Genomic DNA, 14,474 nt, shown 5'->3' on the forward strand with positions numbered 1-14,474 from the left:
ATGATAGATAGCTTATCTCATATTTGTACATATAGACTGAATACAGACCTGCTTTACTTTCAACACAGCTGATCTCTGTCCTCACATTGAGGGAACTCTAAACATTTAGTTTTGATGTCTTCCAACCCTTTATACTATGCTTGTTTCTACCACAGGACAATAATAATAATAGCAATAATAAAGTTAATTGTGATTGTTTTTAGCTCACATTTCAGACATTTCGTCTTGCAATTCTGAGGGGGGGGGGGATATCAGAATTGCAAGATATAAACTTGCTATTGTGATAAAAAGTCTTTATTTCTATGGTGGGGGGAAAAAACAGATTGGCAAAAAGTCAGAATTGCAAGATGTAAACTTGGAATTGCAAGAAAAATGTCAAAAATTATGAATTTGTCCCAGAATTCTGATGAATACTCTCAGATCAAACTACTACTACTATGTTAAGCCTCTTCATTACAAAGAACTTGACAGTGTCAAGTATTTGTGCATGAGCCATGATAGAAAAAATACATTTTGCATTATTAATAAATGGCATGACTCATTTGTGAAAGAAAACCATAAGGTAATGTGTGTGATTCCCTGCATCATTTCAGTATAAAAAAAAAAAAAAAATTAAATTGTCATTATTTACTCATCCTCGTGTCATTTCAAATTGTATGATTTTATTTCTTCTGTGGAACACGAAATTAGATGTTTGGGAGAATGTCCACGCTGCTCTTTTCCATACAACAAAAACATAGTAGCCTAAAGCTCAAAAAGGACACAAAAAATAAAGTTCTCTGGAGTTTTTGTGTGAGTGAAAAACAGTCTGAAACACACTGAAAAGCTTCTCCTCCATAGCTTCCATTTTTGATTTGTACAGTCAAAAGTGTCAAATTTCATTGGTTCTGTGTGTCTCGAGGCATATCGCAATGCTTTTGAATGCTCTGAACCGAAGGCAAATGTATGGAAGCTTGGTTCCGCTACAGCATTAAATAAAAAAAATAAAAAAAGATAGATAGATAAAAAGGTAATTGTGACTTCTTATCTCACAAATCTGAAATTTTCTCTCTCTCAAAAAAAAAAAAAAGTTATAACTGCAAGATGTAAACTCAGAAATCAGATTTCTTTTTTCTCGCAATTGTGAGTTTAGCCTACATCTTGCAATTCTGAATTTCCCCCCATGTGAATTTCCTTTTTTATTTTTTTCATTTTTTCACGAAATGAAACCAAAAAAAAAGAAATTGCGACTTTTATCTCACAACTGACTTTTCTTCTTAGAACTGCACGTTTATATCTCGCAATTCTGAGTTTTTTTAAAAAGACGTAATTACCTTTTTTTTCCACCACCATGACAGAAACAAGCTTCAATTAAAATGTGGCATGACTGCAGAAGACGAGTTTTAGCAAATGATAACTTAAATATAAGTTTGTTTCTTACACAAAAGTATGTGACATTAGAATTTTAGAACATAACACACGGGACATATGGACCACATTTATGGCACTTTTCTGGTGTTTTTGGGGCTCAACAGCCCTCATCCACTTTCTATGAGCAGCTTGGACATTCTGCAAAATATCTTTCCACGAAAGAAACACCATCAAACGAGTTTGGAACAACATGAGGGTGACTAAATGATGAAGGAATTTTCATTTTTGGTAAACTATTTCTTTAAAGCAGATTTTAATACTAGGACATGTCAGTCCACTGTATATAACCTCTCTGAGAGCAGGTAACAGTGCGCGGTGAAACGCGTAATGAATCCTTGCGTAAAAGCGCATCACTTCATATCGCGTCTGGCTGGATGACGAGCTGTGGTAGGCTACTTCAGGGAATAGTTCATCCCATCGTTGTTGTCCCAGAACTCAGAGTTATCATCCCTCATGTACACGGCGAAATGCACAGCAGCGCTCGGACCTAAGAAAGGAGGCGTGTACATGGTGAAGGAGAAGCGCTCTCCGCGCGTCTTGTACTCTGTGGGCACGGGGTTGGCTTGCACGTCCACGAACGACAGCCAGTCGTTGAAAGTATACCTGACCCCAACCTCTCTCCCACCCATCGCCCGTATGATCCCACGGATATCTAACTGCGTGACCGTGACGCTTTCCAGCGCGACGCGGCAGCGCGTCAGCCGCGTCTCCAAGTCACCGGTGTCCACGGGCGTCTTGAACGCCGGGACCAGATAGTCCAGAGCCAGAGAGGGCTTGATGTTCACGCACAAGTCATCCATGAACTCCCGGTCCTTGTGGAGAGGGAAGCTCTTCAGCCTGGTGAAGACTTTGGCTGGAATCTGAGGATCGTCGCTGGTGCTGAAGTGCTTGACGCTCGCCAGATTCAAGCCGAGCGCGTCCGCGAACTTCACGCGTTTCGTGCAGTTCTGGGAGATCTGGTGGTACAGATTCACCTGCTCTGGATACGCAGGTAAGGACTTGGCTCTTCTCCTGTCTTTCAGGTACTCGGGTATCTCCTCGGATCGAAGATCATCATCGGAGTCCAGTCCGTTCTCCGTCTGCTCCTCGTCCATTATGTCCATCATTCCAGGTTTGTAATCTCCAATGACAGAATCACTCCAGAGGCGCGGTCTTATGAGTTAATAACAGTCGCACAGGAGCATATATGCGCGGTGCTATATTGGTGGTTTGTCTAGTAATCAGTTGCATGCTGGTTACGCCCACCGCTGCTGTACACGAGGCAGATAAATGGAGTGAATTCAGTGCGTCAGACAGAGACAGATGTCAACATGCGCCTCTATACACGCGGAACTTATTCAGCTGCTGCAGGAAAAAGTAACTCTATAAAGTTTCTATAAAGAGACAATTCCACAAGGTCAGGAGGATTTTTAGATCCAGGCACTCCCATCTAGATTGTCAGCCAACCCACAATATATATATATATATATATAAATTCGAAGCCTATTGGAATCATTGGCTATTAAAATTGTTTGTTTTGTTATATTAATGATTGAGCTCATTTGTTCCCCATATAATATAATATATTTCATGTAAAACATTTCCACATAACAGCATTGCAGCACTTTTATTTATTTATAATATAATTTATTAATAAATAAATAGTAATTACAGCATGACAGTGCTTTTGCTCATAAATAAATAAATACAATCATACATACAAAATAAAGTACATGCTGTAATGTGAAAATTTATAGTGTGTATAATGTGTTATCTAATTCACTGACCATCTCAGGAATAACCTAGCACATACCTTAAATATACAATAAATATACCTTTTAAATACACCAAAATATATTTGGGTGAAAATAAATAAATGGAACAATTGGACCATTCAAATTTTTGCATTGTGACATTATTTAAATGATTGAGCTTATTTGTTGTTCCTCAGTACTGTACCATACTATACTATACTATAATAAAGTTTATATATACATCTTTTGTAAAGAATAAAAAAAAAACATTTTCCACAATATAACATTAAAGAACATTAAATGACCTATACAACAGTTCTCGTCTTTAGATTTCATTGCTCATGCTGCGTTCCAAGAGTTTTGATACACAGTGTAACATCACTGGGATTGCTCACACTTTGTATCACTCGACTCATCTGTTTTCACTTGCCGTGGTGCGTATGTGTGTGTGAAAATTGTCTGTTTTCTTTCACTCCATGGTCACTCAAAGCATGCTGTTCCTGAGCTGTGCGCTGCTAGTGACATATGTAACACTTGATGCTCTGACAACTTAAGGAACTATTTATTAACAGTAGCTTACATTTCAGAGGGGAAAAAATGGTCTATTAACTAATTGTTTAGTGAATAACATCCCATTCACAATCATGCCTTTGGTCTGAATATCAGCACCTGCAGTGCTCCAAGAGATGGACATTCAGTAAAAGTGCTTTAAATGGAAACATTTATAATGCAGTTGCTGGAAATGAGCAACAGGCTTCAGTGCAGATGTGAGCAGCAGAAAGCAGCTTTCTTGACAGCCGTTCTGACTGCTGTCCCATCTAGTCCACAGGTCAGTGAGATCTTCAAAACACGCTGTTATCACAGACAAAACAAACACACTGTTACAACACCATTAATGTCCAGCTACAACACGAGTGCACAGATACACTCGACCTAAAATGGCTTTTTATTTACCTTTACATGCATTGTGTAAAGTACACAGTCCAAAGCAGATTAAATCGAAGTACAGGCTGAAAGCACAATACATGGTATGATGAGGACTTAATAATCACAATAAAATCTGATATTTAATATAAGAATATATTCTGGATCTACATTTAAGGCTATTTTAAGTGTAACACACTTGGACTGAACAGATTCAACACAACAATTACCACATCAGATCCAAACAAGAAATATGAAACAAGGGTTTATAAGAAATACCAAAGGAATATAAAATAATGTCTTTGCGACGAGCCAGCAGATGTCAGTGTTGTAACATTCTTTACTACTACCGTAAAGGTCTAACGCTATCTCACACTTCTGAATGTCATTCCATTAGATAACAAAATAGCAAAGCGGATGTCTGCGCTTAAAGGAATAGTTCACTCAGAAATAAAAATGTGTTGAAAATGTACTCATCCTCATGCCATCCAACATGTAGATGATTTCTTATGTTTCTTGATAGGAACAGATATGGAGAAATTTAGCACTACATCACTTGCTCAGCAATGGATCCTCTGCAAGTGAATGGGTGCCGTCAGAATGAGAGTCCAAACAGCTGAAAAAAACATCACAATGATCCACACCACTCCAGACCATGTCTTGTGAAGCCAAAAGCTGCATGTTTTAAGAAACAAATCCATCATTAAGACACTTCTGACTTAAAACTATTGCTTCTGGCTAAAATATGAGATCAATCAATGATGCTTTCTCTAGTGAAAACATTGTCTGAATCAGAAGAGAAATCTGCACAGATCAAGCACTGTTCACAAACCAAAACAGTTCAAAAAAGCAGTTCAACAAAGAGTGTGGGTGGATTTTTGATGTGAGAGACACAACAGGAGATTGACTTTTTCACTGGAGAAAGCATTATGGATTATGATCTCAGATTTTAGCCCAAAGCAATGGTTTTAAGTTAAAAGTGTCTTAATGATGGATCTGTTTCTTACAATCACCAGATTAGCAAGGTTTCGTTTTTGGGTGCTTTCTCAGAGCTAGCTCAACATTTCTGAGCTATTCACCAACAGGTGTCAAAGTGATTTTTAGTGCATGTATGAAGTCAGTTCTCACTGATGCAGTTCATTACATTAACTATGAACATGATCCATATACGTTTAACAACTAGAAACATCATGTTTTATCATCAGTAATCTCTCTAACTTTTTCAGTTATTAAATATTTAATAACTAGTATGTGTGTGTGTATAATATATATATGTATGTGTATGTGTATATATATATATATATATATATATATGTATGTGTGTTTTGCTTGGAAAGTGGTCCTGTTCTAGCTTTCTTAAACATAAATGCTACTTAGTTTATGTTATATAGTGAAATGACATTCATTCATATTGTGTCTTATTGTAAGTGTACAGGACCACTGTACATACATAGCTTCCCTATAAAATGTTACATTACAAAAATGCATGGAAATAATTTTTTTTTACTAAAACAAGTTTCCAGAAAGACACATAATCAGTTTATTTGTTTATTGGGACACAATAAAGCTGAATGATTTGACTGGTGCATTTCAGTCAACGTTACAATGTGTCATTCTCTCAGTCGTTAGCATTAAGGTGGCAGCAGCACTGAAACAGCAATGAACACACACTGTAAACATCTGGAAGGACGTTTCTATGGGAAAGCTGCTTGTATCTCATATCACATACAAGTATATTACATTCAGTTTTGTTAAAAAAAAAAGGGAATGTATAAGCACTGTTCATAGTGGTACACTGATACGCCTTTAAATGGCACATAAATGTGTAACTGGCAGCCAAAAATATGATTATAACCGTGTTGCTCTTCACTACAGAAATTAACATGTGGTGACTTCTAGCTGATTGTCTAATTAAGCACATAATGGTATTTTTGGTTAGGTTGTGTACAATCACATTCTGAACATGTCCGGTTCATATTTCCCCCCAAATTCAAAAGAAAAAGATGAATTCGTTTTGCATAGAACATATGAAGAAAGTTATTTTGATGACAATTAAAGAAATTCCTTTCCCACTCTCATTATGATAATGCAAAATGTGACACTGTTATTTAAAACACACACACATACATATGACCCTAAAAATAATCTTCCCTTCGATTATATTATTTTATTAATTTTTATTTTTATTTTGGGGGAAAATCTGAATATCATTAGATTCATCCTGATAGCAATGAATAATCTTGCAGAATATCCAGTAAATCTGTCAGAACTGGCATATCAATGACTAAATAATTACCTGATTTTGTTAAAACAGTAACATCTTGCATTTTATTCATTTTTTATTTTTTTTTACTCTCTGGTCCAAATACAATCAACTTGCAATGACGTGAAGATTAACAACATTTCAAGTGAAACTAAATTATTTCTTTGAGGAACAAAATGTTGTTTTTATGCATGTGATAATATTCAGGATATTCTCCAATTCAGCACGGATGTTTCAAATGAATAAATGGTATCCACATAGTATTACACAACTGAAAACAGCTATACAAATTAGGGCTGCACGATAAATCGAAATGGAATCGAGATCGCGATTGTCATGCGTATCTTCCAGTGAAGCACGGTTCTGTGATTAGCAGTAAATCTCCATCCAAAGGCCAGAGGGCGCTCTCGCGCTGAAACTCCAAATACGCCTCACAGAAGAAACCCAGGAAATGGCTCACTCTGGCTAAAACACATAAATCAACTTTACAGTGCTTGTCAAAATAATTACTTATCAGGCCTGAGCAAAAATTACAATGTATATATGTATTTTATATAGCTATCCATAGTGTGTGTAAATATATATTCACACTACTGTTCATTCTATTTTAGAATGTTTTTGTGCTAACCAAGGCTGCATTTATTTGATCAAAAATACAGTAAAAACATATTGTGTTTTCTATGTGAATATATGTTAAAGTGTAATTTATTAGCTGAATTACTCTAGTCTTCAGTGTCACATGATCCTTCAGAAATCATTCTAATATGCTGATTTGCTGCTCAAAAAAAAAAAAAAAATCTTATTATCAATGTTGAAAACAGATCCTTTTTCAGGATGCTTTGCTGAATAGAAAAGTTCAAAAGAGTTCAAAAGAACAGCATTTATAGGAAACACAAATCTTTTGTAACTTTATAAATGTTGTACTGTCCCTTTTGTTCAAATTAATATATCGACTAAAGTATTTTAAAATATTAATATTTAAATAAAATATTAATAAAATATTTAAAGTATTTTGCTGAATAAAAGTATTACGTTCTTAAATATATATTAGGATTCAAGTAATCTCATCTAATAAATGTATATATATATATATATATATATATATATATATATTTGAGTGTTATATATTTGTGTGTGTGTGTGTTTACATTTCTATAGGTGGTATTTCAAACGATTATTAGTATTATTAATATCATTTGTCTCATTCAAACTAAAAAGAAATATTATTATTATTTATTTAAACAGTAATTATTTTATTATCCAGTTTGCTACTTCACTTTTAATTCAGGAATCGAACTGGAATCTAAAAGTCGTTCTCAATTCAGTTCTGAAAAGTGCACAGCCCGTCTCCATTCCTGCCAAAAACTGTCTGATAGCATCTGTGCCGAATCCAGCAGCATTACAGATCCTCCAACAGGAATAAAAATAGATGCCAGGTTACTGATAGTATCTCGAACCACTGTAGGTCTAGGAAAACATCTCGGATTTCATGAGATACAGCTATGAATCAACAGGTCTGATGCTGTCCAGGATGAAAAATCAAGACTTTTATTGGATCATTCCCAGATATTTCAGGGGGAATGGGAAGCATGTGATTTATTTTATTTTATTCCCTAAAATCACACAGGTTCTCATTAGCATCCATTGGTGTGATGTCATAACTTCACTGAAATTATAAATGGATAATGACTTAATGGCTACTCATGGCTCTTTGTATGCCAGCGCTGACTAGGCCTGTCGCAATAATCAATATATCGACTTATCGCGCAATATATGTACATGACCTCAATGACTGATGGCTGCAAAGCAACACATGCAAAACATGCAAGATGCAATTTAAAATTACAGCCACTGAGACCTCTCTAGCTTTTTCGTTTTTTTTTTCTGCTTTCAATAAGAGTAGAAATAGAGTATATTGTGAATATATGTTTGAATGTTTTTCTCAGAAAGCACACAGGAACTTCATCAGCTGTGTTTGACACTATCTGATGTCTTAATGCTGCAACAAAAGGCCTTCTTCACACGATTGCTCAACAATAATACTGCGTTCTGGCAGACTTACAGGATGCAGCTCTCCTATGACCATCGAACTGGCCATCTCGCGTGCATCTGTCGAGTGGCCGACATCTTCAAAGCTCTCTGTGGCATCTCCACCCACCTGCTCTCGCAGCACCTCCTCTCCACCCGGGTGCTGTGGACACCAGCAAATACATCAGATCATCCAGTTCAAACTCGCAAGCAAACCCAGTAATGCTTACTAATACTTAGCATGCTTACTGACCCCTTTGACCTTTGAAAAATGTTGCCTAGGAAATTATCAGTTGATAATGTCATGCAACTTAAAATACCTTGTGTGCAGTTTTAGATCTAGCAAGAGTATTGTTACTAGATTAGGTAGTTCTCTAGATCTAGATGATATGGAAAGAGGTGAAAAGTCAGGTTTTATAATCCAATCACAGCCAGTTGCACCACAGTGTGTGGTGCAACTATGGCTTCCCTTTATCAGTCTTAAATCAAAAATAACTCTGCATCTAATTTTTTTATTAGTTATATTCAGGTTTCAACTTGGTTAATGCACTAATGCTAATTTCACATCAAACGCATCAGTTGGCAACTGCTGTAATCAAATCTCTTTGGTCCAACTTTGACTTTCTAAATGTATTCATTTATTGCGCTATATAAATGCATCATTCATTCATTCATTCATTGCATTATATAATGCACATATATTTTAGTCCTATTATTATGCATTACACAATTCCAGTGCAAAGGTACTATGCTTTTTTACACAATGCAATACATCTACGTAATGCATGCATTACACAATTCCAAACCGACAGTGCCTTAATGCGAATGTTTTAGCACTAACATTTATCATCTGATGCTGTTTTAAAACTTACCTCCTCGAGAAACTTCGTGACGTCGTACACTTTATTGTGAATGATAATCCATGTGCTTTTAAAAGAGTTCCGTTCCTCCACCTCTGACAATCGATAATATTTAACACCCGTTCCGTCTGTTTCGTTGTTTTCCATTGGTTTGTTTAAATGTGTGTTATTTGTTCGGGAGGTTACAGAAACTCTCCAGAGTTCCTTTGCTGATCGATCACCTCACGTACTTCGATAGTCAATATACTGGAAGTACCAACAGTTGCATTTCCCAACTCGCCAGGCAACGCCCATTCCGCTCAAGACGAAATCTGATTGGATGATATCAGACCAGTGTTGCCTGGCGAGTCTGTTTTGATTGGACCGAGGGCTGTCAATCAGCTCACTGGGTCATAAATTTCGGTGAACCTCACGAAGTAACTCGGCAGAAGTTCACGAAAGTTCACGATAGCATAGGTCTCACGCGATACGGAAGCGTTGCCGTTTATCGCATCACGTTAATCTAGTGATGCCCGTTAGTCAAGATGAAGTGGGTTGCCTTAAAAGCCATTTTAACCGCCCATTGTTGATCTTGTTTCTGTCAGATAAGAGTATGTTCACTGGAAACAGTGGCACGCGAGCCTCACAGCAGTGTTGCCAAGTCCGCAGTTTTCCCACGTATTTGGGCCACTTTAACACTTGCCGCGGGTTGAAGCGACCCCAATAACGCGATATTTAGCCCCTGGAATGCGAAATGTACCAGGGGAACCCCGCCAAAAAACGTGCAATTTACCCACCGGAACGCGATTTTTAACGTGGATCCCCCTCGAAACGCGATTGGGCTTGTTTTGAGTAACGCTTCAGCGGGTTTTGTTGGGAAAACCTGGCAACCCTGCCTAACAGTTACCGTCAAAAGCTCGCGCTCTAGTAACATTACATCAGCACTTATTGTTGTGTAACCTTAAATTGAGGTAAAACTAACCCTCTTTCTTTCTTTCTTTCTTTCTTTCTTTCTTCATGTCAGCACACTGTAAAGTTTCTTTCAGAGTTATGTTTCATAGATAGAGTTAGTCTTATCTGAGGTAATTACTGACAGAATATGCGCACAGTTTAATTTTGTCTTTGGACCAAAATAGTCACTGGTTAACCAATAATGACTTATTCAAAAGCTCGCGCTCTAGTAACATTACATCAGCACTTATTGTTGTGTAACCTTAAATTGAGGTAAAACTAACCCTCTTTCTTTCTTTCTTTCTTTCTTCATGTCAGCACACTGTAAAGTTTCTTTCAGAGTTATGTTTCATAGATAGAGTTAGTCTTATCTGAGGTAATTACTGACAGAATATGCGCACAGTTTAATTTTGTCTTTGGACCAAAATAGTCACTGGTTAACCAATAATGACTTATTTGGTTCGACCAATTTAACCCTCATCGTTTTCTTTTCAGAATGAGTGGAAGTGGGACACAGTCTTTGTTTTTCCTCAATCTTCCGGACCTGAGGAATTTATGTTGTGTAAATCTGTTCTTTCCGAACAATTGCGATGAAGGAGAAATGAGAAACAAACAAGTGAAAACCTGCAGGTGAAAAGACTGTGTGCTGGTTATAAAACTATATTTTTTGTTTTTCACATATTTATTAGATTCGTGATTGTTGTCTTTATATGTGATGAAAGGCACATAAAGTGTGATTATTAGACCCTTATATCTAGAGGCTTGACATTATACCTTTGACCCATACTCGATTTGTTAACTGCTTGAAACACTGGTTAACAATGCATTTCTTTTTTGAGATTGTATGGCTTTTTCTCATTTAGGGCCTTGAATGTGCATGCAAAGTTTAGACTCATAGATATGTTTTGGAAAGGCTGTACTAAAACATGCCAGGTTTTCAAAAATCAGCACTTTGAATAAATAAATAAATAAAACCAAAAAAGAAAAGAAAGCAACAACAATAACAATTTACCATTTTACCCTCACAGGGGTTTGACATAAAAAAGCAGAGGCTATCTACAGTGCAAGTAAGGATAAAAACTATTTGCACAAAAAACCAATTTATGTACAAATAATGATACATACTGTATTATTTATACTTCGTTGTAATAGTCACTGCAAGTAGGCATAATTTAAAACAAACAAAAAAAAAAATCAAATAAATATTTCACAAAAATATTGGGGTCAAATTGACTCCTATCACTATACTGATATATTTTATATCTCTTACAAGCTGCAATAGATTTTATGTATTTTTCATGACTCTAGTGTTTTTCATTTTGTTGATTTTTGGCAAATTGCACGGTCAAGGGTTGATTTTCAACACAACAGCAGGGTTAAGTATATAAAACAATATCACTACAGTTGCGGTCTGTGAAATCAGCCGAACAGACCACGAGGCTGTTTTCTAGAAAGATGAAGCGCTTTATATTTCATTATCTTGACCTCTGAAGTGTCAAAGGCTTTTCTCTGTCTTTCAGGGAGCTTGTTCTCTTGCATTCAGACATTGTTGCTTCTCCTGTGTTGGGCCATTTTGGGGGCATCACTGTTATAATGACTGTAAGTATGATAGATTTTGTATTTACATCCAGCTTTTTTTATTGTTAATATTTGTAATATATATTTGTAATGGTGATTGGTTCCTTCGGTCTGAGAGCCCTCCTGTGACCTTAGAAAGGAGAACCAGCCTACTTTATATCTCACAATTCACGCTCAGAATTGCAAGATAAAAATACAAGATTGCGAGATATAAACGGAGAATTGTGAGGAAAAACATAATCCTGAGATAAAAAGTCAATTACCTTTTTTAAAAAAAATTGTATTCCATGGCTGAGAAAAAAAAAACAGCAACAGCGAGATGATAAACTTAAAATTCTAAGAAAAAAGGCAGACTTATGAGATAAAAAGTCACAAGTACCTTTTTTTCTGTCTTCCATAGATTCATGCAGGAGAAGAAATATTTATTACACTTAATTCTCTGTGTCTCTCAATTGTATTCCTACATACAGTACATACAAGGCAAATGCTCTTGCTCACAAAATTGTTTTCAGTCAAATGTAACATAATTATATTTAATGATGATTTGAATTAACGCCAAAATGGATAATTAAAAAAAAAAAAAAATGTATGATTTATATTGCTTTTCCTGTCAAAATATGTTATTGTTCTTTTTCCCTCAGTGTTCGTGATATGTGCATCATCTTGCGTGAAGTTGTTGCATATGCGTGACTTTTCATCTGAGGGTGTATGTGTGTGTGCGTGTCAGCAAAGCTCGTGCAAAGGCTTGTCCCGTGCGAAGCAAAATATTTGAGGCACATTCCACACACTCTGTCATCATCTCCTTTCCTGTCCTGAACCTAGGGCCAATTAAATCAGCACTTACCTTCAGTAGTGCCTATGATTTGAATCCGATGCACATTTTTCAGATGTTGTGAATGTGCTGTCAGACTTCAGTGGGTGCACTGCTGAATAATTGAGTATGTTGTGCTTGTGTAACTTCCTTGGCTTTTGTATTTGTGTAGCCAAAAGGGAAAAGCCTCTGTAGCGACGCAACTCACTGAAATGACTGAATTAAGTTCTGAATGAAGTTTTGTGTGTTTCTTTTCACAAGTCTGTGATCACTAGCTTTGGTCTTTGTTTGATGTCGCATAAATGGAGTATTTTTTTGTTTAACTGTCCATTCTGATTGTTTTTGTTCCCTGCACTTTGTCTTAGATTAGATTTTACAAGAGCGGTATTACCCAGGCCTTTGCACAGAAACATGGTCTACAGGTGAGTTTAAAGACGTTTTTCTGAGAATCTGTTTTGTCCAGAAAAATGTCTCAAATGTTCATGTTGCTCCATGAGTTTGGTCTGACCCTACACTACTGACTCTCCACTGCATCTGAACATACACTACAGTTCAAAAGTTGTGGGTCATTGGGATATTTTATTATGTTTTTGAAAGTTTTTTTTTTTTTTTTTTTGCAGATTCTTTGAGTAGAAAGTAAAAAAGAACAGCATTTATTTGAAGTGTTTGTATGTTTTTATATATATATATATATATATATATACACCTTGCTACGTGTACTGCGTTAAAGTTCTCACCCACATTGAAAAGTGTGATTCCTCCTGATTTTAATCTGCCTAGCCTGACATAATCATTCACAAATTATCTACCCAATCTTCAACCTGACACAGTATCGCTGTCTACCACCGATTTACTGTAGTGTCTATGAATCAACCTGGTGGCCCCGGCTAAAAAGAACGGGCCTGATTTATATATATATATATATATATATATATATATATATATATATATACATACGGTATGTGTAAATAATGTGATATTCTACAATATTATATAGTAATAAATGACTGCAGAATTGCCAAGAATATAGATTTAGAAAGATTGAAAATTCTCATGAATGAATGTAACTGTTCAGACTGAGGTGACAACGCAAAACATCAGACCTGTATCTGATTTAGGACCCCAGATGCTAGAATCGATTTGTACTATTCAAACTGTTATGAATAAACCGATATGAGTCTCATTATGAGCAAAAAGAATCTTTTGCCCGCAGTGTTAAAATAGCATTTGTGCTTCTCATAATCTCTTTCTTTTTGTCCCGCAGTTCAACCCTCCTCAAAGGGTATTTCCTGCGGTTCTGCAGACGTGTTTGTCTTATTCTGTGACTGCTAGACTGGCCCCTAAATGGAACAAAGCAGGCCAATATCTTGTAGCAGGTGAGAAGCAGTATACTTACACAAGCCTGAAACATTTCCATGATTGTAGAAGTAAAAAAAAAAAATCAAGCTGAATTTTGCCTGTGCATGGTACATGCAATAGAAATTCACAATTATTGCTCACTGAATGTGAAGGCAGTCATTCACTCATGTAGACTGAGGGTAAAGTTCACTTTGTGGCTGATTTAGCTGGTGTGTAATCTTGTTCGCTTCACCTTGAGCCTTCTTTCTAGTGCAGACATGAGTAATTCATGCAGTCTAATAGACTGGATGATCCCTTTATCTTTGCTGAGCTAATATTTTTATTGCCTCAGCTCAAGGTTAGCAAGTGTCAGCTCAGCCAAGTTTAACAGAAATGAGCACACACATTGAATTTTGGAGTTCATCAACGTTGTCATTAGGGATGTCAATTTTCGATAATTTCCATGATCGATCGTCGTTTAAATTAACGATCAATTAATCGATTAATCGTTAACCTTAATGCTGCAAAATGCATCTATGCAGCCCGGCATGCCAGGATGTCAAAAAAAAAAACCCGCTTTCTCACCCGAATTAAAGGGG

The 14,474-nt window shown here is 36.3% G+C and overlaps 3 protein-coding genes across 3 annotated transcripts in view; 1 reads left to right on the plus strand and 2 right to left on the minus strand.

The window, feature by feature from the left end:
* Positions 1 to 1,299: 1,299 nt before the first annotated feature.
* On the minus strand, positions 1,300 to 2,828 carry LOC107729923 (protein phosphatase 1 regulatory subunit 3G). The gene has a single exon (XM_016540661.1). The coding sequence runs from the start codon at positions 2,514 to 2,516 to the stop codon at positions 1,803 to 1,805; it is 714 nt and encodes a 237-aa protein (XP_016396147.1). The 5' UTR covers positions 2,517 to 2,828; the 3' UTR covers positions 1,300 to 1,802.
* A 5,480-nt stretch (positions 2,829 to 8,308) lies between these two features.
* LOC107729926 (cytochrome b5-like) lies at positions 8,309 to 9,485 on the minus strand. Its single transcript, XM_016540663.1, has 2 exons — positions 9,231 to 9,485; positions 8,309 to 8,521 (listed from the first exon to the last, which is right to left on the minus strand). Exons 1-2 carry the CDS (start codon positions 9,363 to 9,365, stop codon positions 8,324 to 8,326), a joined length of 333 nt encoding a protein of 110 aa, XP_016396149.1. The 5' UTR covers positions 9,366 to 9,485; the 3' UTR covers positions 8,309 to 8,323.
* An 882-nt stretch (positions 9,486 to 10,367) lies between these two features.
* Positions 10,368 to 14,474, plus strand: part of cunh18orf63 (chromosome unknown C18orf63 homolog) — a 24,129-nt gene continuing 20,022 nt past the window's right edge. The window contains exons 1-5 of the mRNA XM_016540668.1: positions 10,368 to 10,421; positions 10,644 to 10,778; positions 11,669 to 11,747; positions 12,903 to 12,959; positions 13,802 to 13,913. Coding sequence (XP_016396154.1) covers positions 10,645 to 10,778; positions 11,669 to 11,747; positions 12,903 to 12,959; positions 13,802 to 13,913 — 382 coding nt within the window. The 5' untranslated portion in view covers positions 10,368 to 10,421; position 10,644. The remainder of the gene's footprint in view (positions 10,422 to 10,643; positions 10,779 to 11,668; positions 11,748 to 12,902; positions 12,960 to 13,801; positions 13,914 to 14,474) is intronic.

Source organism: Sinocyclocheilus rhinocerous, unplaced genomic scaffold, assembly GCF_001515625.1.
Source record: "Sinocyclocheilus rhinocerous isolate Xijiao unplaced genomic scaffold, SAMN03320098_v1.1 scaffold67, whole genome shotgun sequence".
Taxonomy (NCBI): domain Eukaryota; kingdom Metazoa; phylum Chordata; class Actinopteri; order Cypriniformes; family Cyprinidae; genus Sinocyclocheilus; species Sinocyclocheilus rhinocerous.

Excerpts from the sequence above, each read along its gene's own strand:
- LOC107729923 (XM_016540661.1), bottom strand. The coding sequence starts at position 2,516 with ATGATGGACATAATGGACGAGGAGCAGACGGAGAACGGACTGGACTCC.
- LOC107729926 (XM_016540663.1), bottom strand. The coding sequence starts at position 9,365 with ATGGAAAACAACGAAACAGACGGAACGGGTGTTAAATATTATCGATTG. Across the intron at positions 8,522-9,230 it reads TCACGAAGTTTCTCGAGGAG|CACCCGGGTGGAGAGGAGGT; the intron begins GTAAGTTTTAAA and ends TGGTGTCCACAG.